Source organism: Phanerochaete carnosa, assembly GCF_000300595.1.
Source record: "Phanerochaete carnosa HHB-10118-sp unplaced genomic scaffold PHACAscaffold_3, whole genome shotgun sequence".
In the NCBI taxonomy this organism is placed as follows: domain Eukaryota; kingdom Fungi; phylum Basidiomycota; class Agaricomycetes; order Polyporales; family Phanerochaetaceae; genus Phanerochaete; species Phanerochaete carnosa.
In genome coordinates, this window is record NW_006767630.1 from 115,769 (window position 1) to 138,207 (window position 22,439).

Genomic DNA, 22,439 nt, shown 5'->3' on the forward strand with positions numbered 1-22,439 from the left:
ACATGAAGCAGTGTTGCGCATTTACGCATGCTGTTCGAACCCTCATAAAGCTTGTACGTCGTGCATCCATTTCCTACTAGGCCCTTCACCTCGCCCTTCTTTTCCATCCCGCCGCCTATGCCGCTGTTGGGTTTCCATACCACCCGGGACAGAGCGATGGACGCTCAGACCCAGGTACAGTCCTCAACTCCGCGACGTTCTCACTCACGAATCGCCTCTCTGATAGAAATCCTCTGAGAGCACCTCACTCTACGGGTGGGAAGCAGTGGAACAACACTTGATGAAGCATGATATTCCCGAGATGAAGGATTATGCAGAGGATATCGATGCACTACTGGTTTTTGTGCGTCCGCCGCTACTCTATCTTGTCGTGTGTACTGAGTATAATGGCTGCGATCCCTAGGCTGGTTTGTTCTCCGCTATACTCACGGCGTTTGTCGTACAGACCTACCCGATGCTCACCGAGGACGACTCCACCACCACGAACCAGCTCCTCGCTCTGAGCGTCTCCGCCCAGCTTCGCGCGACGGGCACCATTATTCCCTCTACCGTGAACTCGACGCTTGCCTCTATCCTTGACACCGCCCCATTCGTCCCGTCTACCGCCGTGCGATCGATCAACATCCTGTTCTTCATCAGCCTGGTGCTCAGCCTCGCCGCCGCGCTGTTCGGCATCCTCGCGAAGCAGTGGCTCCGCGAGTACCTCAAGTGGAACTCCGCCCTGGCACTCCCGCGCGAGAACGTCCTCGTGCGGCAGGCGTGCATCGAGGCGTGGGAGGCGTGGCACGTCGCGGCCACGATCCTGTCCATCCCCGCTCTCCTCGAGCTCGCCATGGTCCTCTTCCTCGTCGGCGTCGTGATCCTCCTCTGGACGCTCGACGACGTCGTCGCCAAGGTCGTCACCGTGTTCGCGGCGCTGTTCCTGCTCGTCGCCTCGGCGTTCACCGTCCTCCCGATCTTCTTCGCGCGCTGCCCGTACAAGTCGCCGACCGCGTGGGCGTGCGTTGCCGCGTACCACGCCGTCAGGAAGCCGTTCGTATATTGCTTCGCGGCGGTATGGCGCCGCATTTTGTGTCTGCGTCAGTGCTGGAACGAGCTTCGTCACACGGCGCCGTTCTGGACCCGTCTGCGGGTGACCTGGGCCGCGTACGCTGCCAAGAGCTGCTCAGAGCTTGCGCATATTGGATTGCGCAACGTGCCAACTTGCTGGAGGGAGCGAGACCTGCAGAGTTGCCGGGAGGTCAAGGCGGCGATCAACGGAAGGTTGTCCGGACGAGGCGAAGTACGGCAAGCCGCCTCCCGTTGGTTCCAGTCCAAGTCTCACTTCCGGTCGCCCGGCGTGGTCGACTACGTGCTGGCCGACATCGGCGAGACTGCGCTCCTCATCCGCGCCCTGACCTGGGTGCAGCGGTCCTCGCAGGACCCGCGCGTATGGAGCTTTGTGAAACAGTGTACCGAGTCCATCCATCCCGAGACACCATCCACGGTGGCGCAATTTGACAGCAACTGCGCCAATGTGCACACGAACCTGTGCATCCTTCTTGCTATGCAGCGCGACGCGCCCCGTCTCCCTCACTCAGCCCTGGCACACGGCTCCATATTTTCGTTCTATTCACTGAAACCACTCCCCGTCGGTACGCTCGCAAGTTCCCCGCAGGAAAGCGAGATCCCTGGACAGATCCTGGTGGCTGACCTTAAACGTTTCGTGGCCCAAGGCCATACCCATTCCATTGCCACAGAGGAGCTCTCCGCGATTTTGCAACGCTTGACGGGTTGGGAAGACGATGCCGGCGGCCGTCACGAGAAATCAAGACCCGCTCTGTGGCGAGCGACGAGCGTATGGTACCAGGAAGCGTTACGGATGATGGTTCAGATTGAGTCCGGATTAAGGAGGCACCGAGGCCTCCGACTCTCGATCTTCAGAGAGGCTGTTAATCAAGGCAAGCTTGTGGTCGCGCCAAACAGGACGCTGGGTATGTGCATCTGTGTGACATACGGCGAAATGACTGATTTTTTCGATGCTCACACGCGCAGTACTTCATGACGGCGAGACCACAGCCGCGGACCATGAAGCGCTACTCCTGCAGTATTTCCCGCAAGTCATGCCCAGTGGCGACAACGAATATCTCAACATGTTCTTTATTTCCGCCGTCTCTTGGCTCCAGCTCCGAGAACCGTCGTCCGATGACGCTTCTTGTTCTGCCATCGAAGCCATTTTAGAGAAGATAATCATCGCCATCGAGAGAACTCTCGGCGAGTACCACGACCGAAGGTACCCCAACGATGTACCCCTCACACCCGATCTATTCCAATGCTTGCTCAGTGGACTGTACCATCTCGGTCGGTTCAGCCTACCGCCGCTCTGGCCCACACAATTCCTACGGCTGCTGCATACCCTCGAGAAAGCCTTCTACCAAGTACCCTTGCAATCGCAGGGCGGCAGACTTATTACCTGGAGACTGCAGAGTATGCTCCAAGCTGCGCACGTGGGGCTTACGACATGCAACGAGCCCGCCTGCAGGTGGATGTCGCATTCCTACGACGACAGTGCCGGCGCCCGCTTCACGGAAAGCCCTATTCAGAGTCCGTTCCTCGGACCTAGCGACGGCAACGCCCACGTTTACAAACCAGCCGCGTTTGCCGCATCTCCGCGCTCTACCATGTCTCCTGCTTCAACTCTCACCGTTATTGCCTCTTTCCCCGCGGAGTACCTCGAGTATCTAGAGCTCTCAGCGAGAGAAGACGGCCGCAAGGCCTCGCACGACAGCGTTCCGGGCATAGCGCCGCCGCCCGCTGTCGCGGGTGCGAACCAGAGCAGCGATGACAAGGACGCGTCCCACTACGATGGTGCGCACAAAAGCAGCGTCAGCCAGCCAGCGCCCTGCAATGGTGGCTCGCATACGAACAGCGTTGGCGAGGACGCGCTGCGCAGTGATGTTGTGCTACTGGTCGAGCCTCCTAGGAGCTCGAGTGGAGGACCTCATGCCGACGGGGTCGCCATCATTCCCGGTAGCGCCCCCGCCGCATCTGCTGTGCACGAGCCCATACTTCAAGATTTGGAAGACGAGACGATAACTCTGCGCGAGATGCAGGCACCGAAGCTTCAGAGGAGAGGAGCACGAACTCCGATAGCGCGTTCGAGGTCGGCGGAGACACGAGGGAAGTCAGGATAACGCTATTTGAAAGCTTCGTTCGGCTAGGACGACGCAGGACATATCCCGCAGCAGGGGAGCGGGCAAGTACGAATGTGGCTCTGTACGCAGCTGGTTGAGTCGTGCGCATGAACACGAGACCTAACGTTGCGACGTTAGGTCTGTACAGCTGTAATGACAGCCTGTCTGGCAGATAGTGGCGAGGAGTGAGTGTACATGCTACTGGACGTGCTGAGCCGCGCCTTGAGCTAGACCGACACAGTTGGGTAAATGCAGACAATAGAGCCAGCAGCGGAGCCTTAGATTGATGGCCGTTTGATCCGATCTCATACGCTACCCGCGACCCTCCTCTTGCTATAACCTCTCGAGTTTCGAATACTCCAAGTGTTTTGACTTTTAACGTTCGCTGTGCAATTGCTCGCAGGCACTCCACCTCATCACTACATAATCCGTAGTCGCGTCGCGCCTTGCTCCGCTTCGTATGCTTCGCTACCCTGGAGGTCAACATAAGCGAGAACCACACTCAAATGCACCACACGCCACATTCCAGCAATGCAGCGTCGACCTGTGACGGCATGAACGCATAATACCTGGCTGGGGCGGAGGCTGGAGTTATGAAGTCCTAGAGCCCGGCAGTTTAACGACAACTCGTCGGTGCTTAGGAGCGATGGAGCGATGGAAAGGTTACGCCTGGGATGGGCTACTGGACAGTAGTACGTGGCACCTTTCATCTGTCTGAAGCCGATACTTCTTATAGTCCGCAGGACACTGTTACGGCAGACGGCTGTGACCGCTCACAGTCCTCCGTCTCTGCCCTCCCGCATGTATGGATTTCTGCACACGCCTCGGAGATTTCTTAAATAACCTTGCCTCTTGTCATTGCTCTTCTGCTTGCGTACGCATACCATGTTCAATACGGCGACACGCCTTCCCGTGCAACATCGCCGTTTTGAACCTCTCACCTGCTCGCCCTGCTCATTCCCAAGGCCGCATGCATCCTCTTCGCCTTGCATCCGGCGACGGAACATCCATTCCCACTGGGTAGGAGTCCTGCTGCCTGCGGCAGGATGACAAAGCGATGAAAACGCATCGTGCAAGCCAGATACGCGAAGTTTCGAGAATACTCGCAAGCCAAACTTCTGTGGTCGGAGGACCTGGAGCTGACGACCGTGGATTCAAGGCCATGAATACGAACCTGGTCCCCTCACGTCATGCCGCACCACGGTCGTCTTTCGTGAGAGTTGTAACCTTCAAGAGCGACGATGTGTCTCTTGCCGCGATCGTAGCGTATAAACGACGATCAATGCCCTCCTAGTAGCTTAAAAATAAACTTCTTTGGCAGACGCAGTTGTGTATCGATTGGTAGTATGGCTGGACGAAGTGAAGCGGAGCCCGTTATCAACGCTTGACTCTACAGTACTGCATATCCTTCCATGCGCAGGGCTATCGAAACTGACGTCGACCGAGAGCTCACTCCTCGTTCACGATGATGACGCTCTTCCCGTGGTTCTTGCCCTGCTGCACGTCGGAGATGGCGTGGCCCGCCCACTCGAGGCCGCGCTTGGCATCCTCAATGTACTTGATCTCGCCGCGGGCAACCATCCCGGGCACTTCGCGGTAGAACTCGTCGCGGTACTTGGGCAAGAGCTGCATGACGAGGACGCCGTGAAGGTGCAGCGCGTTCCGGACGATGGCCATCAGGTTCATGAGCGTGTACGGCGTCGCGTTGTACTGCGAGATCATGCCGCATTCCTGTGCTCGAGGTCAACGTATGCGGGCAGGGGGATGGAGAGGGGAGGGGACGTACGAGGAAGCGGGCGCCGTTCGCGGCGTTGGCAAGTGCTGCGTCGAGGCTCTCTCCGCCGACATTGTCCCAGTATCTGGGGGACCGCGGTGCTTCAGCCTTCAATCTGGCACGGGGCTGCTGTCTCAACTCACATGTTTATTGGCCCCTCCCTGTGCAACACCTCCGAGGTGCTCGTGGTCTTGTAGTTGAACGCGACGTCGGCCCCGATGCTCTTGACGAAGGCGACCTTCTCGTCTGTGCCTGCAGACGCGATGACCTTCAGTCCTTGCAGCTTGGCAAGCTGGACGACGAACGCTCCGACGGGCCCTGTGCACACGTCAGGATGCGGTCCCGAAAGGATTCAGTGGGGGACACTTACCAGAGGCAGCGGTGACAAACACGACGTCGCCCTTCTCCGGTGCCGCGTACTCCTTCCAGCCTGTCCACGCGGTTTGGCCTGGCATGCCGATCGCGCCGACATACGCAGCCCACGGCAGCTTCTCCTCGTTTTTCAACAGGAGCAGCTGGTCGACATTGGGTAAGACGGCGTAGTCTTGAAATGCTAAAGACGGGCTTTAGTTCCAGCAAAGAGAGGGGCTGGGAGCGCTCGACGTACGGTACGTGCCGTATAGATGATCTCCTGGTTTTGCCTTGGCGTTTTCAGAGCGAAGAACGACGCCAACACCAAAGTTCGCAATTCTGGGACGCGTTTAGTCAGATCGTTCGTGTACCTGGCTACGATGCACATACGGCTCCCCCAGCGCGAACGTGGCCTGTGAAACGTTCAGGTCAGGCTCGCCCGAAACGCATGAACTGATTGCGAGGGATACACACACTGTAGCTCTTGTTTGAGGGATCTGGTTTGCGCATCTTGCCTCGCAAGTACGGATCTATGCTGATGACCAGGATCTTGACGAGCACACCGCCGTTGAGGGACACGCCGTCGAGATCGATGGTCTGGGATTCATCGTAGACGGTAGTCTTTCCCGGTTCGGGATAACCTATGCGCACTATATGTCGGCGAAAGAGTTATGGGCCTACATGGTACCACGCACCGGTCGGGACGTCATTGAAAAGAAGGCGGCCGTTCTTGATTGGAGCCATTGAGGAAGTGGTATGGGAGCTAGCGCTGATGCAGATGACCGACGTGGGCCGAGTCTGTGGATGTTATATAGCTCCCCGTCTGAGACACTCCAAAAATGCGTTTCGATCTCGGCCCGGGAGTGCGTATCTCCCGCAGGCCGAAGAGCATTCAAGAGCTCCATGCCCAGCATCTATGGCGGTTGCACCGTGGGATGCAATCTTTGTCATCACCGAGGATAATTCATTAAAACTCGGGGCAACGTTTGGTCAATGCGACTGAGTCGATGGCGTGCTGCAAGATTTGTAAGCGACCGTCTCGGGCGGTAATCTGGTGCACGCCACAAAGGCCGCCGGCAACTTCGTTCGGCATTCAGGCTAGGGACGTCTATCACTCTCATTTTTTGCACGTGTGCGGAGTTAGCATGCTGTCGTCGTACGAAGCGTATGATTCGTGTTGGGCAACGCTGTTAGAGGCTGTAATGATAGTGCACTCAGGGAGCAGGCGTTACTAAGCGGGCAGGAAGCTGTTCGTCAACTTTTACTTTGGTTCCGCTTCGTCAGCCCTTGCCGTCACACACGTCACCCTGATTTGCCTTCACCTGAACACGAGATTTCATCGTGCATCGCACATCTACGTCGTAAACAATCCAGGGAGTCGTGTTCCCAGTCTACGTGACGAAGCTTTAAGTTTCGATTCAGCTGGCACGCGAGCCAGTTATGGTAGTCGCGCTCGTCATGCATTGTATCGCGCGAGTACACAAATGAAAGTCTGAAGAGGCTCATCTACAGAGCGGCTTTCAATGCGGCTGCCGGTGGGAATGCATCCTTTGTGATCTTACTAAGCTCATATGCAAAAATGTCGCGCAATGTATGCCTAGAGCGCGTGCACTAACTCGTGATACTTTGCAGGGCGCAACTCTTGGGGCGGCGAACGACAAAATGGATTGCGTGAACATTGCTGCGTATGTTCAGACCCGACGCGACCAGGGGCTAATCGTGCGATTTCCATGTCCATGTCGTCGGTAACCCAGTGATCATGCACACCCAGCCACCTACGACGGTAGCAGCAGCTGGCAGTATGGCACAGACAAAGTCGTCCGCAGTCGCTATACCGAGCTCGGGTAGGCGCAGTGAGTTTGAGCCCTCGACGAACGTGACCAGCGATACGGCCGTACCCCAAGCCCGAAAGCCGCGGAGAACAAGCATGCCTGGCATAATGAACGTCTTCGTTGGCTTGGGCCCTTGAACAGTGCTAAATTATTCCCACCAGAGCACTACGTGAGCCAGTCCTTAGAGCATGATATTGGATAACTAGTTAAATCTCCATATGGACGTTCAGCTCACTCGGCGCACACTACATTGCCCTGTCACTGCTCCTACTGGTTCAACTTTAGTGCCTCGATAGCGAGCCCCCTCTTCAACGCGAGGGCTTCCTGCTCATTCAAGAACGTCGGCACCTCAGTGTCTAACCACGCTGCGCCCTCCTCCATCGTCACATAGGGGTAATCGACCGAGTACAAAATGCGCTCCAGTCCAATCTGCTGCGCATGGAACTTGACGAGGTCCGTAGCGAAGTTACCCGAGGTCGTCTCGAGAATGTTATTCTGGAAGTAGAAGGTCACATTCTTCTGCATCGGCATCCCTGCGACGACCTGGCGGGCGAGCTCTGTGGAGATGAGGAATCAGGGGTGAAGAGAACGGAGGAGGGCTGCATGACCTACGGTCGTTTATGCGTACGAGGTCAGACGGAATGCGTTCGCCAAGGTGCCCAGAGATGACTGTCAAGTTCGGAAAACGGCTGTATGAACAACGCATCAGACTTGCGTTTACACAAGGATACCGTGATGAACGCACTCAAATACGCCATTTGTACAGAGCCCCAGAATGTGAGTCGACAGCGTGGACGCAAATTCCTGGGCAGGACCGATCAGGAACGGCGCGTGAGCGAACAGGAGCGTCGACACGGGCGGTGGGTTCACGCGAGGGTGCAGGTAGACTGGGACGTCGAGGTCCACGACAGTCTGCCAGAACACGTCGTACTGCGGCTGGTCATAAAATAGGAAAGTCTCTGCGAGCTGCGTCGTCAGCTCAGGGACTGGCCACGGAGAAGAGGAGCTCACGGTTGTCGGCGGTGCCCGCTTGTTGGTAATCGTTGATTAGCGCCCCGAGAAAACCGAGCTCCTTCACGGTGCGCGTGAGCTCCTGGGCGGCGACGGCAGGGTCGTGCATGGCGAGTGCGGCAAAAGCGCCGAAGCGGAGGGTGTTGTTTGAGATCTGGCGAGCGAGCTCGTCATTAATTGACGTAGCCGTGGTGGAGGCATTCGTTGGATCCTGGATGCCTTGAATGCAAGGTGACGCGCAGGACAGAACCATCTGTGGAGTTTCAGGTTTATGATGCAGAGACATGGTGAACAAGAGGTACGAAGTCAATTCCCGTTGCATCCATGTGAGCCAAACGTTGATTATGTACGTCCAGCAGGTTGGCTTCGAGTTCCGCATTCGTTTGACCTAAGAATTATCGCTATGTCAGGCAAAACGTGGAAGCTAGCACTTTGTGCGCACCAACGGGCGGGACAGTTTGACTAAAGTAGAGGTTCAGCTACTCAACTGGAGTAGCCAAGGGGGATTTCACATACTCAGCTTGATGTATCAGCTCGGGTACTGACCATGCCTCCTCAAAAGCAATAGCTCCAACTCCAGTATTGTTCCACACCCGCCCGTAGACCGCATAAGAGACGAAAAGGCTGGAGAGTAGCAGTATACCGACGTGCGCCATATTCAAGGCGGGACCCGCAGTACCCAGATAGCGACGAGTACACGCCGGCTATTTATGAGCCGTCTTCTGTCGAGATTGACAGCGGGCATATGAATTGCTGGCACAGAGAATCCCGCGCGTCAGCATGATCTGCGCCGACTCCAGTGACGATGGTACGAATAAAGGTCTATATACTCACCACCAGTCCTGATGGCCGAGCCGAAGATTACGGCAGGTTATAATTGGCGGAGAAGCCATGAGAACGGCACAGGAAGCGGGTCACAGGGATCCCTCGCATACGCTATTGTGCGCGTACGGGAATCCGGATACCCCTCAAGCGACACGAAGCCATCTCGAACGCGGGTACCCGGGCTGAACGAAATGGCTGCAGGTGGAATCTACGCCGGGTAGTGTGTTAAATACACCACATCATAGAGCAGATGAGTAATATATAACTACCACGAATGCGAGACTCGATGATGTGCCCTTCATGACAAGCAGTGAGAGAATCAAAGGATGACTCGGACACGGTTGAATTTCAGAGATGCAGAAGTCGCTCGGGAGCTTTGAGCAGAGCTGAGCACTCAAACATCTGCGCAATTCCTACAATTCAGTCGAAGAAATGCGGCTGCTATGGTGATGCTAAACTTACCCAAGAGTGGCCGCAGTGTACCGTGATTGTTAGAATCGAAGGTTTCGTGGGAATGCCGGCGCCGATGCCTGCTAAATCGGGTAGTCCCGCTTCTCATAAGCGCCAATTCCCGCTCCTTTCCGTTTGAGCAAACCCGCCACGCAGGGCGTTGCATTACAGATTCCTCTACGTGACTATAATTCGACAGCATAGCTAGAAAAAATTTCGAGATTCTTTCAGCGTGCCAGATCCTGTTCGGACTTAAGACACTAAGCCTAAGAACCCGGCAGTCTGACGGTCATACTGTCCCCTGGCAAGCACAGGCCCATGTGCATAGCGAACGCGTCGTACGGGCACGCGGCACAAGAATTGAGCTCTGTTTCTTAGTATACTAACCTTGGCGGGAATAGCAAAGACACTTGTACAATGTGTTATAAGTGCAGAGTTTGTGTGCTATGACGACATATCTCAGTCTGCGCTTCCCACGAGGAGTCTCTGTCCGATCCTGTTCACGATATCTCGCGCTCGAAAGAGCAAAGATATCTCGTATGCCTGGGCTATTCTGTGCATGAGAAAACGTTGATATTTTTTTGTAGACTTCTTGCGCGGAAGAGGCTGATCAGACGCCCTTACAGCTATAAAATGCCTGGAGAGAAAGCTCTTCTACAAGTATACTCATCGCCGACTGAACCACTTGTGTGCAATTCATCGTCAGCATACACGGCATCATGCAAATATTGGTTGCTGGGCGTGTTGATCGGCCGCGCCCTGCTTTGTTGCCGTTCATTGTCGCCGTTTCCGAGTTCCTCAGGAGACGGTATCGAAGCATACTCGCGATCATCGTCCTCTTCTCTGACGCATCATCGCTGGGTATGGTGCAGGATATCGTAATATTATGTGGGTAAGACCGGTCCTTCGACAGCATTGCGGAATCGGCATAGTTGTCGGCCAAGCGTCCTGTGTTGGTGAGGCTATCGGTAAGAGAGAAGGTGTCAGGAGTGGCATCGGTAGGCCTTCGTGCGCAACCGCAAGGCCGGTTATTGAATAGTCTCTGGGGAGGCTGTTCCACTACTATCGTGCGCGAAGGATAACATATAATGTGCACAGGCTCACCTTTACTAGGTCTAAGCGAACGAAAAGTCGGCGATAGACGATCTTCATATATTGTACTATAAGCACATTCGACAGTCTCGATATTCCTAACTGTGTGCATAGCAGGACAAGTCACCCCTAAAGGGGTAAGTTGCAATTCTCCGCCAACAGGCGAGCCACCCTCTCTGGTTCGTTCCAATGAACCTACACGTGGATCAGCAAACTTGGCCCCACTGAGTAAAGGGGACTCACGAAGTGGTTCGCATTCTGCAGCCTCAGGAAAGCAGTTTTTCGCTTCTTCTTACCTGGGTCGGCCGCCTCGCTAGCTAAGTCTTGGAACATTTTGGCTCCCCAGGTACTAGTCCACGGAGTATGGTCGCAGTAAAGACAGAGGATGTCGACCCCGGGCAAGACTGCATCCGCATCAGAGAATGTGCGGTGTGCATGTGCGCGGTGGATCGCCTCGTTCGTCATCAAAATCAAACCGAGTCCGCGTCCACTAAACCCAGGTTCGACAATGCGCTTGTAATCCTCTGGGGACAGGGCACGGAGCGTCGGCGTGCCCGGAAGGACTGCATGATGCTCGCGCAATGATTCGGCTGTGATGGGGACTCCTTCTGGCACAGGAGAGAAGGATGAAGATACCCAGTCGATGATTGCATCCGGGATCCGTTCGGGTGGGATTGTGGGATCGGTGACAGGCCAGGGGATGCCCAGGTCAGGTGTTTCGCCAAATACAACTGACGGTGGATCTGTGGGAATAAAGATGAGCGTTGAGCGCTGAGCGTTCGACCGCGTGGGCATAAGGACTCTGCTGCGCACCATGAAGGATGACCTTGCGCAGGTAAGGAGCCAGCGTAGCCGTCAGATCGCTTCCCATTGTCCGAGGATCTCCTAGCATGGATAGAGCTGCAATGCCACTTGCGGACCATGCGACTAGCACTAGTCCGCCCTGCTTCTTGGCTCCCTCGCCTGAAATGACAGGGACGTTCAATGCCCGACAGACGTATGCGAGAAATTGGGCCATCTCTAATCCTGATCTGCGCACTGCATGCGCTTGGACCTCCCCGTCGGGGCTCGTTATTTGTGCCAGCTCTTCTTTTGTGTGCGGAGAAGACCCGGCGTAGTCACGCTCGTTAAGCGAGATCATGCGCAGACCGTATTTGGAGGCATACGGTCCCATGCGATCCCACATAGCTACATATGTGACGAATATGGAGCGTCAGAGATCTCCCGTTAAACCCGCCATTACACGCACATGAGTTGATCATTGCACCATGCGTGCAAACGAGAGTGGTATACGTCGAGGAGCCATCCGGCGCGCCAGTGTCCTGGTAGCAGATAGATATTCCCTCGTCGTCGATTTGTGCGAAGGGCATGTTCGGAGGGCTATGTGGGAGGCCCATTGCTTTGCTCTATCTCCTTAAGCTTATCTGAAGAACCCATGCGTGCCGTTCGTACGGCTTCGAAGTGGTGTTCCAGATCCTACATGAAACTGTCTGCTGTTCAAAACGGAACAGAAGACAAAATCAGCGATCATCTCGCTACGGGCGCGGGTTTCAAACCAATGTTGAATCTCCCGCACTGCCGGATGCGAGCCACGTCTGTGGCCATGGATATTTTGAAGAGTTTTCATGCGCGACAGGCATTCGCCAGTACCCAACGGTTAACTCCGAGTTGAGTAAATAGAACTTAGAGAAGTGGCCGCGAGAGACTGGGTACGAAGGGGGGTTAGGGCTGTTGGTGTTGAAACCCTGAGAGCCACAATGGTCTTCACTTGGAGCACATTGCCGCGACTCTAGGAAAGGTATAGATGCCGTATATTATTATTGAAACCAACAAGTCACCCACATGCTAGTAATCTTCGTAATAATAGCGTGCACGCTCCAGAACTTCATCTCGCCAGCATCGGACGGCAATGAGTGGATGATCACTTTTCTGTTTCAACGCCTGAGCCGTGCTTATGGTCACGTGCCCACGGCGCGCGGCATCGCGCTTAGGCAGATTACGCGGCCCCGGAACTCGGGGAGAGCAGATGCCAATGCGCGCCACACAAATACTCAGATTGAAGCCGTATGACCGTAAGCTTAATGGTAGGTCATCCCAGCTACGATTTTGCATAGACAGCCCGCCAGCTTGTAGCTTGAAGTTTGAATTTGAACTGTTGAAGCTCTCTTCCGTTTGCCGTGGCTGAAGCTCGCGATGTTGACCTGCGATACGAGAGATGCGGGAAGAAGTATACAAAACAGAGATACAAAGCAAAAAAAACGAGCGCCATGCAGTCGATCCAAGAAACGCGAGAGTTGATCAATATGAAGTAGAAGCGGTGGGTAAATATACGAGATTATTCAGGGAAAGCGAACATCCATCATGGTCCAGGGTCATGAAGAGACCACTCCAGACGGCGCCGCTTGTATCTGGCTGAGCAGCGCCTCGCACTCGTCCTTCATCGTGCGCGCGATTGTCTTGCACTCGTCGTAGACTTCGGATTCTGGTACGTCGATCTCGAGGACACGCTGTAGCAGGATGCAAAGACTCGACATCTGAGATAGGATTGATCAGCACAATGCTCTTGAGAGCGGCGGATAGAGAAAGGAACGCACATCCTGGATGCTCGGCATCACGACTTCAGCGTGTGCACCATGCTTGCGCTCCAGGTGCGTTGAGCGATCGGCGTGCTGCAACGTTTGTAGAAAACGTGGAAGATAGCCCTGAATGCCCTGTAAGTGCTGGTACCACGCGGTAGAGGATGACGTACTGGAAGTCGTGCGGGCTCGCCTTCGGAACGCCTTACGTCGCACGCCTGGGCGATAAGTAAGACCTGCACGCCGCGCACCAGTATAGGCAGGAGCGTCCCGTACCGCTGAGCTATGACGTCGACAGTCAGCGCGAGGCATTACTGGAGACGTCAGAGCGAGACATACCAACGTCGACCTTTGCGAGAGTATTCCACGCATATCGGACAAGCATCGGCCGCGCCGTGATCGGGGTGAGGGCTGCCTTGTGACAAGTATCGTTCGCAAACTTCACCGCGTCGTACCATAGCGTCTGGGCATGCGCAAATTGTGAGTCGCCAACCGTCAAGGCCTTGGCGTTGCAAGTCCGCGGCACGCGCTCGATTTGCCGCAGCGACGTCTTGGCAAAGATATACACAGCAAGTGTCGGGGAGGAGCGAGCAACGGACTCGAGCTCTGCCACAATCGCACCGGTAGTGGATCCAGTGAGGACATAGTCGCGCACGATAGCTAGGCGTGACCATGGGCTAGTTTGCAGTCTGCAGCTAACGTCAGGTATGCTTCCAACCACCATTCAGTAAGTGACGCACCTATCCCCAGACTCATCGAGCGGTATCCCCAGATGCTTTGACAATATTTCCAGCGTCACCTGGCGGAATTGGTACGACACCAGGAGGAGAGGGACGATGGGTCGAGCGACGACACCGTTCGTGGTCTGTGGCTATTTCAACATCACACCTCGCAGGCTACAAGATGTAGCTGCAGCACCTCTTCATCGCTATCTTCCTCTTCTGTACACGAGGCCTTGAGGCCGACCATCTCGTCGATGTAGGTCGCGACGTAGAATGCCAACACCAAGTGTAGAACTTCGACAGGTAATCTCGTCATATCCGATGTGGCACTGCGTATGTTCAGAATTAACCTGGCAAGAAGATAATATAAGAATCACCTGCGATATGTTCTCGATGTCTATCCTGTATCCTGCTTCAAGGGCGTTCGGGTGGGGATGAGAGTTGTGAGAGAGTGTGAGAGCCATGAGAGTCTTGGCCTGGGAGGAGTAGGGCAAGTGTGGAGCTTTGACGCGCCTTCGGTGATTGCCGTATGGTGTGCATATGCATTTGGAAGGTATTGACGATCCATCTCGTATCAAAGCCCGGGCATCATTTGAATGCGAGAGTTGTTGAAAGGATCCGTACAGAGGACAGCGCAGTCCTGTCGGTATTGAAAGCGCTTCATAGGCTGAAACGGACGAGCATGAGTGGCGTCGTCGCGACTCAAGCAACTCGTTTTGCATCTTCTAATCTTCGCCATTCGATTCTAACCGGTACGTCTCCTCTTTGACGACTTCAAGCCAACAGAAATGTCGAGTCCGAGGTATAGAAACGCGTTTAGTGTCAGGATCGACGTATATAATCAGATTTACGTACCTCGCAGCAGATTAGACTCGAGCACACGCTGTGCTCGGTTAGTTATCACTGCATGACGATAGAGGAAGGTTCAGCGTAGATTGAAAACTAGTTTGTGATTGAGTGTAGGGCTCTCGCATTGAAGTAAGGGCTGGAAATCGAGATGGCAAAGTCGAACAGGTGGCGATACAGTGGGTTATCATGAGTCGAATTACACGCACTGGCCTGCTGCTGAGAAGAAGATCGCTCCGCGATAGTGACTTCACGTGGCTGAAGGCTGCATACAGACATTAAATTGAGAGAAAGCTATGACAATAATGATAGCAAGCAGACTTGGGAGAATTGAGATAATGAGGTTCCGCAGAGCCAAGACGTGCATGGTAGTGGTCGAACTAATGTGCGGACATAGGAGAACTGGTAGGCTGGTTGAATGAGCCAAGTGTGCACATAAGCCAGAAAGAAGAGAAAAGATACTATTTGCGGTCAAACTCGCCCGCGAATTTTTGACGACGCGACAAGCATGCGCGGGAGCGAGGTGAGTTTCATGTTATTCGTTGCAACAATGTCTCGCTAGGCACTGTCAAACATTCAACTTCAAACAGTAGTACAGTCGTTGTGATGTGCTGCTTTCCGCTGCTACACATATTTGTGGGCGAAAGCAGTGTGATGCGATGGGCTTTCAAATTTCAAGTAGCGTCCGGAAGAGCAGCTGACAGAACATGAGAGGTCCAGACAGCTGTGTAGGAAGACGAGCTACGATTCAGCAAGCATAGCATGTCATGTGTTTGCGGGCATTAATCATAAGGATAGCTTGGCTAGGTCGAGATTTATGAGTGGAAAGAAACGCATGCCGTGCGTTGTCGGTTATCTCGGACGTCGCAACAAGCGCGCGTCGTCCGGATCAAACACGCACGTGACAGTGGCATATTTACGTCAGTGCCCGGTCTGCAGGATTCTACCACCAGGCCTGATCAGTAACGCTTCTTTCGCCGAGGCGAGCGATGCAGGCGCACTAGGTCTTCTGACATCCAGGACCTGAGGCGATGAGCACTCTCCGTCCCGCTCTTCCTTCCGAGGTTATCCACGCCATAGTCTCGACGACGATTGCTCGTTACGTTGATGATCTCATTTTCGGGTCTTTGTCTACAGCCAACACGGAGACAGAGCCCATAGATCAGGTTGGGCTTTGAGCACGGTGTGTCTACCGTTCTGACTGACCGAGGCTTCCCAGACCTCGAATCCCGTGACGTCCTTGCTGGCCGTCTCGTACCAGTTTCGTCAAGTCACCCTGAATGTCCTGTCCAAGGCATTCGCTCTCCCCTTATGCAAGGAAGGCTTATGGCGGTACGCTCTCTAACTGTAGCCCCATCTCCTTTTCCACAGGTCTGATGGAAAGGACATTTTTGCTAGGTTAGAACAAAAGCCTTGGACGAAGATCAAGTCCGTTCGACGGTCCTGGACATGGGGTCCCACTCCCGAGTCCCACAGATCGCAGCTAGCGGAGCTGCTTGGACGCATGGGAACTCCAGAATCTCCTGTTTTGTGCGTATACCTGGCCATTCACGCTATCAACCAGCTGGCCCTTCATCAAGATCTCCGATCCCCTGCGCTGCGAGGCGGGCATTTTGGTGTTATCGGCATCTTGCTACTCTTCAGATCAGAACTCAATCATCAATATGCCAAGTGTCCTCCGGCTTTCCAAGAGGTGCTATTCCCGCGACTGGAAGCCTGCTCCCTTAGGAACGACATCTGTGCGCCTTGCAATATTAATCTCTCTTTCAAGCATGTACTGACCCGCTTTGTTAGCTAGGTTCTACGAAGCGTCCGTAAAATGGATAGCGAATACCTGGAACAGATTGAAGCAATATGCTCCCTACGTCGTCGCCAACGAAGCCACGGTCGAGCTACTAGAGCTCTTCGATGTACGTTTCTCCCTTTGACATCTCACACACCGGCTGGCATGACTGAGCACAATGAAGTCAATCCTTCGAGATGCTACTGTGATGGTATTCAAGGTGCAGGATATAGATAAGCTACTGCTGCGCTCTTGGTCTTATTCCATCCCTGCGGATACTGCTATTGGAGTAGAACGGGTAAGTCGAGTTCTGCACGCGCCCTTCTAGTGCTGATACGTCTTCTAGTTGACTACCTGGCATGCCCTATTCGATGAGATCGCCAATTGGGATGGCCCTGGCGCAAGTCTGCCAGCGCTTCAAGGGGCGGCAAAGGAGCTGCGGGACAATTACCGAGTACGACTCGATGGCCTTGGGGCGCCTCAGGCCTCGCACCCTGATGCGCAGGCCATCGATGCCGCGAATCAGTAGTGTACGCGACGCGCACCGTTAGTCATAGGTCGTGTATCACTATCGAAGGTCGTTATGTGGGAAATCGCCTGGTTGTCTTGGTCCCTCACGTTCCAAATACTTGTATCTACTTATCTGCTTTGTAGCCTCGCAAAAAGGAGCCTTTCAAGCGATATTTTGTTGTGATCAGCATCTGATCTTGCTTGTCCCAATGCGACAAGCCGTGTTCAATGTACCTCCCATGTTTTTTTCTGTTCTAGTCGCGGTTTCGCAAGCGAACGCTTCATGTGTTGCTTTACGTCACGTTCCGAGCCCGTCTCAGTAGTTGGATTTCCTCTGATGCAGGTCGACGCGCGGAATGAGGCTGCGCGCCATCCTTTGGCGAGTCGATCGGTATTGACAAAACGCGTCGAGCGGTGTCACCTCTGCGTCGTAATGCTAACTAACTATGCTCTATTTTGCGAGAAGTGGTGTACAATCGGCAGCTAGGGGTTCTTATTTCACGCGTATGATCTTCGAATATCGCTGCATGGCTTTTTAGTAGAATTAATGTACTTCCATAGTCGGATGTCAACAAGGCACCCACAACGACCCATGCGCTCGCGTCATCATCATCGCACCCACAAATGACAACTCTACACATATAATCTATTACTGTATGTGTCGGTGGAATATACATGCTCGCGCCCAGCCCGCATCGTCAGCCCCAGGATCTCCGCCGTCCAGGCGCAACCTGCACTGCCTCGGGTCTCGTCAGCTGCTCCATCGACCTTGCGTCCCGCACCATTGCTATTGCATGACGTCGAGCCTCGTGCTCAGTAGCCGGAAGCGAAGAGCGCAAACTCCGGTATCCGGGCGTGTCGATCACTGGCGCCAGAAAACCTTCAAGTTCGTGAGCCGTTGTGCGATATGGAGCAGCGTGGGTAAGCCCTTGTGGTGGATCGGATGAAATGGCTAGGTTGGGCGACAATGACGACAGCCGTAGTTCTGAGCCAGACGGCGACTCCCGATCACGGGCTCCCGCGGCGGAGGCGGGTTTGGCGCTCTTCGCGAGCAGATCGCACTTGACATGGTGGTAGCCTTCGTGACGGTACGGATTGCTGTGCCCAGTCCAGGGGCAGGCATCTACCTCGCATGTATACTCATATTCTGAGTTCTTGTGTGACGCATCGAGCATGTTGTGTAAACATTCCCGAATCAAATTCTGGTCGCCACGGAGCTTGCCCAGCTTGTACGCCTTCGCGAGCGCGTGCAAGAGTTGCCTGTAGAGTGCGCCATATCGCGATTTCAGCGTCTCGCTCTTCCAATCAAGCTGCAAGATCCACCGCCGATGGCCAGCTCCGACCTCAAGGCTGCCGCCGCCCTGCGAGACACCTACTACGCTATCAAGCGGTGCCAAAGCGGACTCCCTGGACAACGCGTCTGCCGCTCTGACCATCTTCTCCAGCACATCGACCACAATGTTACGAGATGCCAGCTGTATGTCACAGAGGTCGAGCCACACTGTTGCCGTAGCGATTAACATCTCGATGAGGTCTTGATCACCATGCGTGAACTCGGATGGGAAGTAGTTCACCAGGAGCATCTCGCAGTCAGCAACTGAATTGAACCCTTGCTCGAGCACTGGTGAAAAACGTCTGATGTGTTAATAAATGCTCGCTATAGATTGGGAGTGTATTTACCGAGGCGTCTGTCGGCTGGAGGTGGCGCAATTTTGCAGTCCTGCAGGGCAGCCACGTATGCCCTATGCAGCGATGCGGAGGTACTATAGTGCTTGGAGTGATCAAGGGTAAGCTGGAGAAGAAGTCGCCGTACTTCGGAGGCCGGTTTTGGCGATAACGGTTCATATCGATATTCGTGAGCGGCTGCACGAAGGAGGAAATCCAAGGCATGCTGGTGTGGATGTTGATCCTCTTCACGGCATTGCTCGACGTACGTGATGACATGAAAGTTCTGCGACGACCTTGCCACCCAAGACAATGCTTGTAGGAGTAGGATGGTCTCCTTCACTTCGACGGTCAATCCGTCCACGGCAGCCTTTTGCTCCGAGCGGTGAGAAGCGTGGGCCAAAAGAGTTCCCTCTACCGCGGTGCGCATGATTCCAGACTTGAGCTGTCGGAACCCAAAGCGCGGCAACATACTTCTGCAGCCGTCGAGGTCGACGTCGCGCCAGCTGAGCGGAAGTTGCCTCCATACAACAGGTTCTTGCTGCTCCAGCTCATCGTCAAGCATACCGATGAACACTACCAGAACGAAGTTTATAGGTATAACAAAGACGTAGCACCAGACGGGAATGCCAGTCCAGCTTTCTGGTAGAGAGCATTAGGCTACGAAAACTAGTATGCTAGACACTAGTATAACTTACCCTGAATAAACCTGCGCCATCGACGACCTATTAGGGTCTCTCTGATCCGTTTTAACCAGAATGGCATCGAATGGGACGTGACTCTATAAGCCGCCATGACCGCCCACGCCGTCGGTAACTTGTACGGGCATCGGCGAGAGAACACGGGCAGGACAGTGAACACGGCGACCACGAGAAGGAACATCGCCGTGAAGGCTGTCAAACAGATCGCAACAACGTCATCTAGCGTCCAGAGAAGGATGATCATGCCGACAAGGAAGAGGATCATCGCGACCTCGAGCAGCGCTGGCACTGTTGAAACGACCGCCGAGACGTTCCAAGCCTCCCACGCCTCGAACCGGAACTGCCGCACCATGACGTTCTCCTGCGGGGTCGCAAGAGGCGAATTCCATTGCATGTACTCGCGCACCCACTGCTTGACCAGGATGCCGAGTAGAGCCGCAGCAAGACTGAGGACGAGACTGGTGAAGAGCAGAGTGTTGATCCACCGTGCAGCAGTCGAGGGCTGGAACGGCGGCAGATCATTGGGGGTTATCAGCTGAGGAGGGGAAAACGGGGATCCGATGAGGGCGGCGGAGAATCCTTGGACGAAGATTTGATTGTTTTGAGCGAGTATCTGGTTGTTCGTAGCAAGGAGTTGGTTCGTAAGATCGGCGCTGGATGGCTGGAGCATCTGATATGTCTGGACGACGAATGCGGTGAGGATTGCAGAGAATAGACCGGCCTATGCGGGTGCCAGATTGACCAAACATAAAAATGCGGACAGAAGACGCACGAAGACGAGGAGAGTGTCGATATCTTCAGAATATCCTTTCATTTTCCCTTCGTCGTCCTTCGCGACAGTGTCCTCTATTCCGGCCCAGCCAGAAAGGCCTGACGCTTCCTGAAGCAGACGGATGAGAGCGTGAGTTACTGACATGAGAGCTGGGTAACATGCATACCCTAGAATGCGAACCCTCTGCCCGCTTCCCACCTGATAAAATCGCCATGCAGGAGTATTCTTGAGGATGACAGTAACTACGGACGGTGTTTAGGTAGAGTGAAGAGTTGGGCGATAGGCTCGAGAGGCAGACTATCGGACTGGGACGAGGAGAGCGAGAGAAATCAGATCGAGTAGCTGGGAGTTCCCGTTGCAGAACGCACATACTGGTATGCATGTGGCTTCGCCTCGTGTTGATGTTCAGCGTTCACTGCTAGAATGGAACAAGAGCTGAGATGCATGCTGTTGGGTGCCGCGTGACATCTACCGCTCTCTCAGCGATCCCAGGACTATCGTTCGACCGTGCAAACAAACGGACAGCAGCGATCCTCGTGTTCTGGACTGCATGCGGATGGGTAGGCCCGAGCAGTGAATATCTATTATGTCTTCTTCATTCAGCTGACGAAAAGCTTCTATTCCCAGCCTGCATTCAAGCTGTTATACGATGACAGCCGTCTCCGATAATATGCCGCTGCACAAATCGACGACCAGACTACGACAGCCTCGTAACGCCTTTTGTCCGGACCAGCACTGCGTGTTCACAAATGGTCAGCCTTGATTAAATGCTTGCTGATGCTCAAAGGCTCTGTGCTTGCCTGCGTCCGAGTAATAGACGGCTTGAACGTCAAACATTCTCACAATGTAGTCGCGCCAACCGCTTCTGGAGAGTCTGAGTCGACCCGATGGGCGAGCACTAGACATGCTACAGACGTGCGGTCAGTGATTATCGCAAGTGAGAGCCCAGGCAGCCGTTGTGCGACCCTAAACTGACCGATGCACGCAAGAGCAAGGCTGTAGCGTGGGGTAGAGCGGTTGAAACCCTATTCTCTCATCAGAATATAGTTACCGAATTCCTGATCGGACTGGCGGAGGACAGCGACGAGGCTTGTGGTTCTACCGGAAAAGGCCGCTGTCTGAGAGCCAGAGCTGGAGCGCCCACTCTGTGCTGTTGTGTACCAGAACCTCGGCATAATAATGGCGTCACATCACGAGGGCCTGCAGACGGCGAGAAACTCCCAGAGTAAACCCATGAGGTTGAAAGTTCATAGAGACAGCAACGAAGGGTAATGCGTAGGGCATTGAAGGCAGAGATGGTCAGCAAAAATGGCCAGTCGGCAACGGTAATCGCGGTGATGACGACGTCGAGGATCTATAGGAGAGTAATCGCGCCCCACGAAGGGGATTATCGCAATATCATTAGCGCAAGTGTCGCTGTGGCTCCACGTTCAACGTCTTCCGCGCTTCTAAACGTCTCAGAGCACGCTCCCGTGCGGCACAAGAAGCGGCGAGTACCATTACATGTACCCGCGAAGCCACTGCTTGATGAGAATGTCGAGCAAGACAGCTGCGAAACAGAGGACAGGGCTCACGAAGAAGGGAGCGTTGATGAGCTCGTCAACCGATTGTCCGGATGCCTGAAGCGCGACGGGCGGGAAAAGCAGGATGCCGTGGACAGCGGTGCTCGCTGCGATAGGGAGAATAGGCTCCGTGCTAAGAGGCCCTGAGCAAGTAATTAGTTCATTGACACAGGCGACTCGTTGATCGTATCCGATATATCAGGTCACAAGAGCTGATGTGTCTGTACAATGCAAGGAGCGAGCACCACGGAGAACAGGGGGGATAGACCTACAGAGCTCACTTAGCGAGCCGAAGCAGAGTGACCTCGCTAGACCACATACCAAGATAGGTAACGTGCCAACTTTTCTGAAAAGGGGCTGCAACTAGCTGCGAGTTATAAGCCCGTGACTTGCAACTTCGGCGTTCGCCAACTTCCAGCGGTAACCACCGGTGTTCGCCGGTGGCCATTGGTGTTCGCCGGCGGTCCTTGCCATATACGGGTGCGTCACTGTGAGCGCTTGTGAACACCACCGTTCGTTGTCCACTGGAACCCATCGGAATACAGCAGCAACTGGTGAATATTGCTGTGTATCAGTGGCAAGTAGTGGGGTATGTTGGGATATACCAGTGTTCAGCATGTTATGCTGGCTGCCACTGGTATTTGGTCCGGTCGATTCACATGGCAGGTGGCAGACACCACCAAACACTGGTGACATCCACTGGCAGGCAGTGGCCACTATCCATCAGCATATGCTGTTTATTGTTAGTATGTCATTGAATAATAATTTTTGGCATTTTTCACTGGTCTTTGGGC

The 22,439-nt window shown here is 54.4% G+C and overlaps 9 protein-coding genes across 9 annotated transcripts; 3 read left to right on the forward strand and 6 right to left on the reverse strand.

Annotated features, from left to right (window-relative positions):
• Positions 1-280: 280 nt before the first annotated feature.
• On the forward strand, positions 281-1,000 carry PHACADRAFT_50644 (uncharacterized protein; the record flags this gene model as incomplete). The annotated part of the gene is made up of 2 exons (XM_007392692.1): positions 281-370; positions 404-1,000. Coding segments are annotated over 2 exons (687 nt in total), but the record flags the coding sequence as incomplete, so codon positions are not given.
• A 56-nt stretch (positions 1,001-1,056) lies between these two features.
• Positions 1,057-3,173, forward strand: PHACADRAFT_26138 (uncharacterized protein; the record flags this gene model as incomplete). The annotated part of the gene is made up of 3 exons (XM_007392643.1): positions 1,057-1,146; positions 1,229-1,973; positions 2,035-3,173. 3 exons carry the CDS (start codon positions 1,057-1,059, stop codon positions 3,171-3,173), a joined length of 1,974 nt encoding a protein of 657 aa, XP_007392705.1.
• Positions 3,174-4,622: 1,449 nt separating this feature from the next.
• PHACADRAFT_206354 (uncharacterized protein) lies at positions 4,623-6,219 on the reverse strand (the record flags this gene model as incomplete). Its single annotated transcript, XM_007392730.1, has 8 exons — positions 5,994-6,219; positions 5,773-5,939; positions 5,689-5,711; positions 5,555-5,637; positions 5,318-5,500; positions 5,091-5,265; positions 4,960-5,032; positions 4,623-4,904 (listed from the first exon to the last, which is right to left on the reverse strand). Exons 1-8 carry the CDS (start codon positions 6,040-6,042, stop codon positions 4,623-4,625), a joined length of 1,035 nt encoding a protein of 344 aa, XP_007392792.1. The 5' UTR covers positions 6,043-6,219.
• A 1,097-nt stretch (positions 6,220-7,316) lies between these two features.
• PHACADRAFT_251100 (uncharacterized protein) lies at positions 7,317-8,997 on the reverse strand. The gene is made up of 8 exons (XM_007392731.1): positions 8,976-8,997; positions 8,658-8,894; positions 8,584-8,603; positions 8,444-8,529; positions 8,142-8,394; positions 7,876-8,089; positions 7,743-7,819; positions 7,317-7,687 (listed from the first exon to the last, which is right to left on the reverse strand). Exons 2-8 carry the CDS (start codon positions 8,795-8,797, stop codon positions 7,398-7,400), a joined length of 1,080 nt encoding a protein of 359 aa, XP_007392793.1. The 5' UTR covers positions 8,798-8,894; positions 8,976-8,997; the 3' UTR covers positions 7,317-7,397.
• Positions 8,998-10,703: 1,706 nt separating this feature from the next.
• On the reverse strand, positions 10,704-12,079 carry PHACADRAFT_138618 (uncharacterized protein; the record flags this gene model as incomplete). The annotated part of the gene is made up of 3 exons (XM_007392732.1): positions 11,758-12,079; positions 11,322-11,696; positions 10,704-11,251 (listed from the first exon to the last, which is right to left on the reverse strand). Exons 1-3 carry the CDS (start codon positions 11,903-11,905, stop codon positions 10,704-10,706), a joined length of 1,071 nt encoding a protein of 356 aa, XP_007392794.1. The 5' UTR covers positions 11,906-12,079.
• Positions 12,080-12,694: 615 nt separating this feature from the next.
• PHACADRAFT_251102 (uncharacterized protein) lies at positions 12,695-14,013 on the reverse strand. The gene is made up of 5 exons (XM_007392733.1): positions 13,825-14,013; positions 13,424-13,773; positions 13,258-13,367; positions 13,103-13,210; positions 12,695-13,042 (listed from the first exon to the last, which is right to left on the reverse strand). The coding sequence occupies exons 2-5, from the start codon at positions 13,467-13,469 to the stop codon at positions 12,881-12,883; spliced, it is 426 nt and encodes a 141-aa protein (XP_007392795.1). The 5' UTR covers positions 13,470-13,773; positions 13,825-14,013; the 3' UTR covers positions 12,695-12,880.
• Positions 14,014-15,639: 1,626 nt separating this feature from the next.
• PHACADRAFT_251103 (uncharacterized protein) lies at positions 15,640-17,099 on the forward strand. The gene is made up of 6 exons (XM_007392734.1): positions 15,640-15,818; positions 15,872-15,984; positions 16,051-16,391; positions 16,447-16,562; positions 16,620-16,733; positions 16,782-17,099. Exons 1-6 carry the CDS (start codon positions 15,684-15,686, stop codon positions 16,962-16,964), a joined length of 1,002 nt encoding a protein of 333 aa, XP_007392796.1. The 5' UTR covers positions 15,640-15,683; the 3' UTR covers positions 16,965-17,099.
• A 407-nt stretch (positions 17,100-17,506) lies between these two features.
• PHACADRAFT_251106 (uncharacterized protein) lies at positions 17,507-18,578 on the reverse strand. Its single transcript, XM_007392735.1, has one exon. The coding sequence runs from the start codon at positions 18,526-18,528 to the stop codon at positions 17,644-17,646; it is 885 nt and encodes a 294-aa protein (XP_007392797.1). The 5' UTR covers positions 18,529-18,578; the 3' UTR covers positions 17,507-17,643.
• Positions 18,579-19,294: 716 nt separating this feature from the next.
• On the reverse strand, positions 19,295-19,981 carry PHACADRAFT_251107 (uncharacterized protein; the record flags this gene model as incomplete). The annotated part of the gene is made up of 1 exon (XM_007392736.1): positions 19,295-19,981. The coding sequence occupies one exon, from the start codon at positions 19,979-19,981 to the stop codon at positions 19,295-19,297; it is 687 nt and encodes a 228-aa protein (XP_007392798.1).
• Between the last annotated feature and the right edge of the window lie 2,458 nt (positions 19,982-22,439).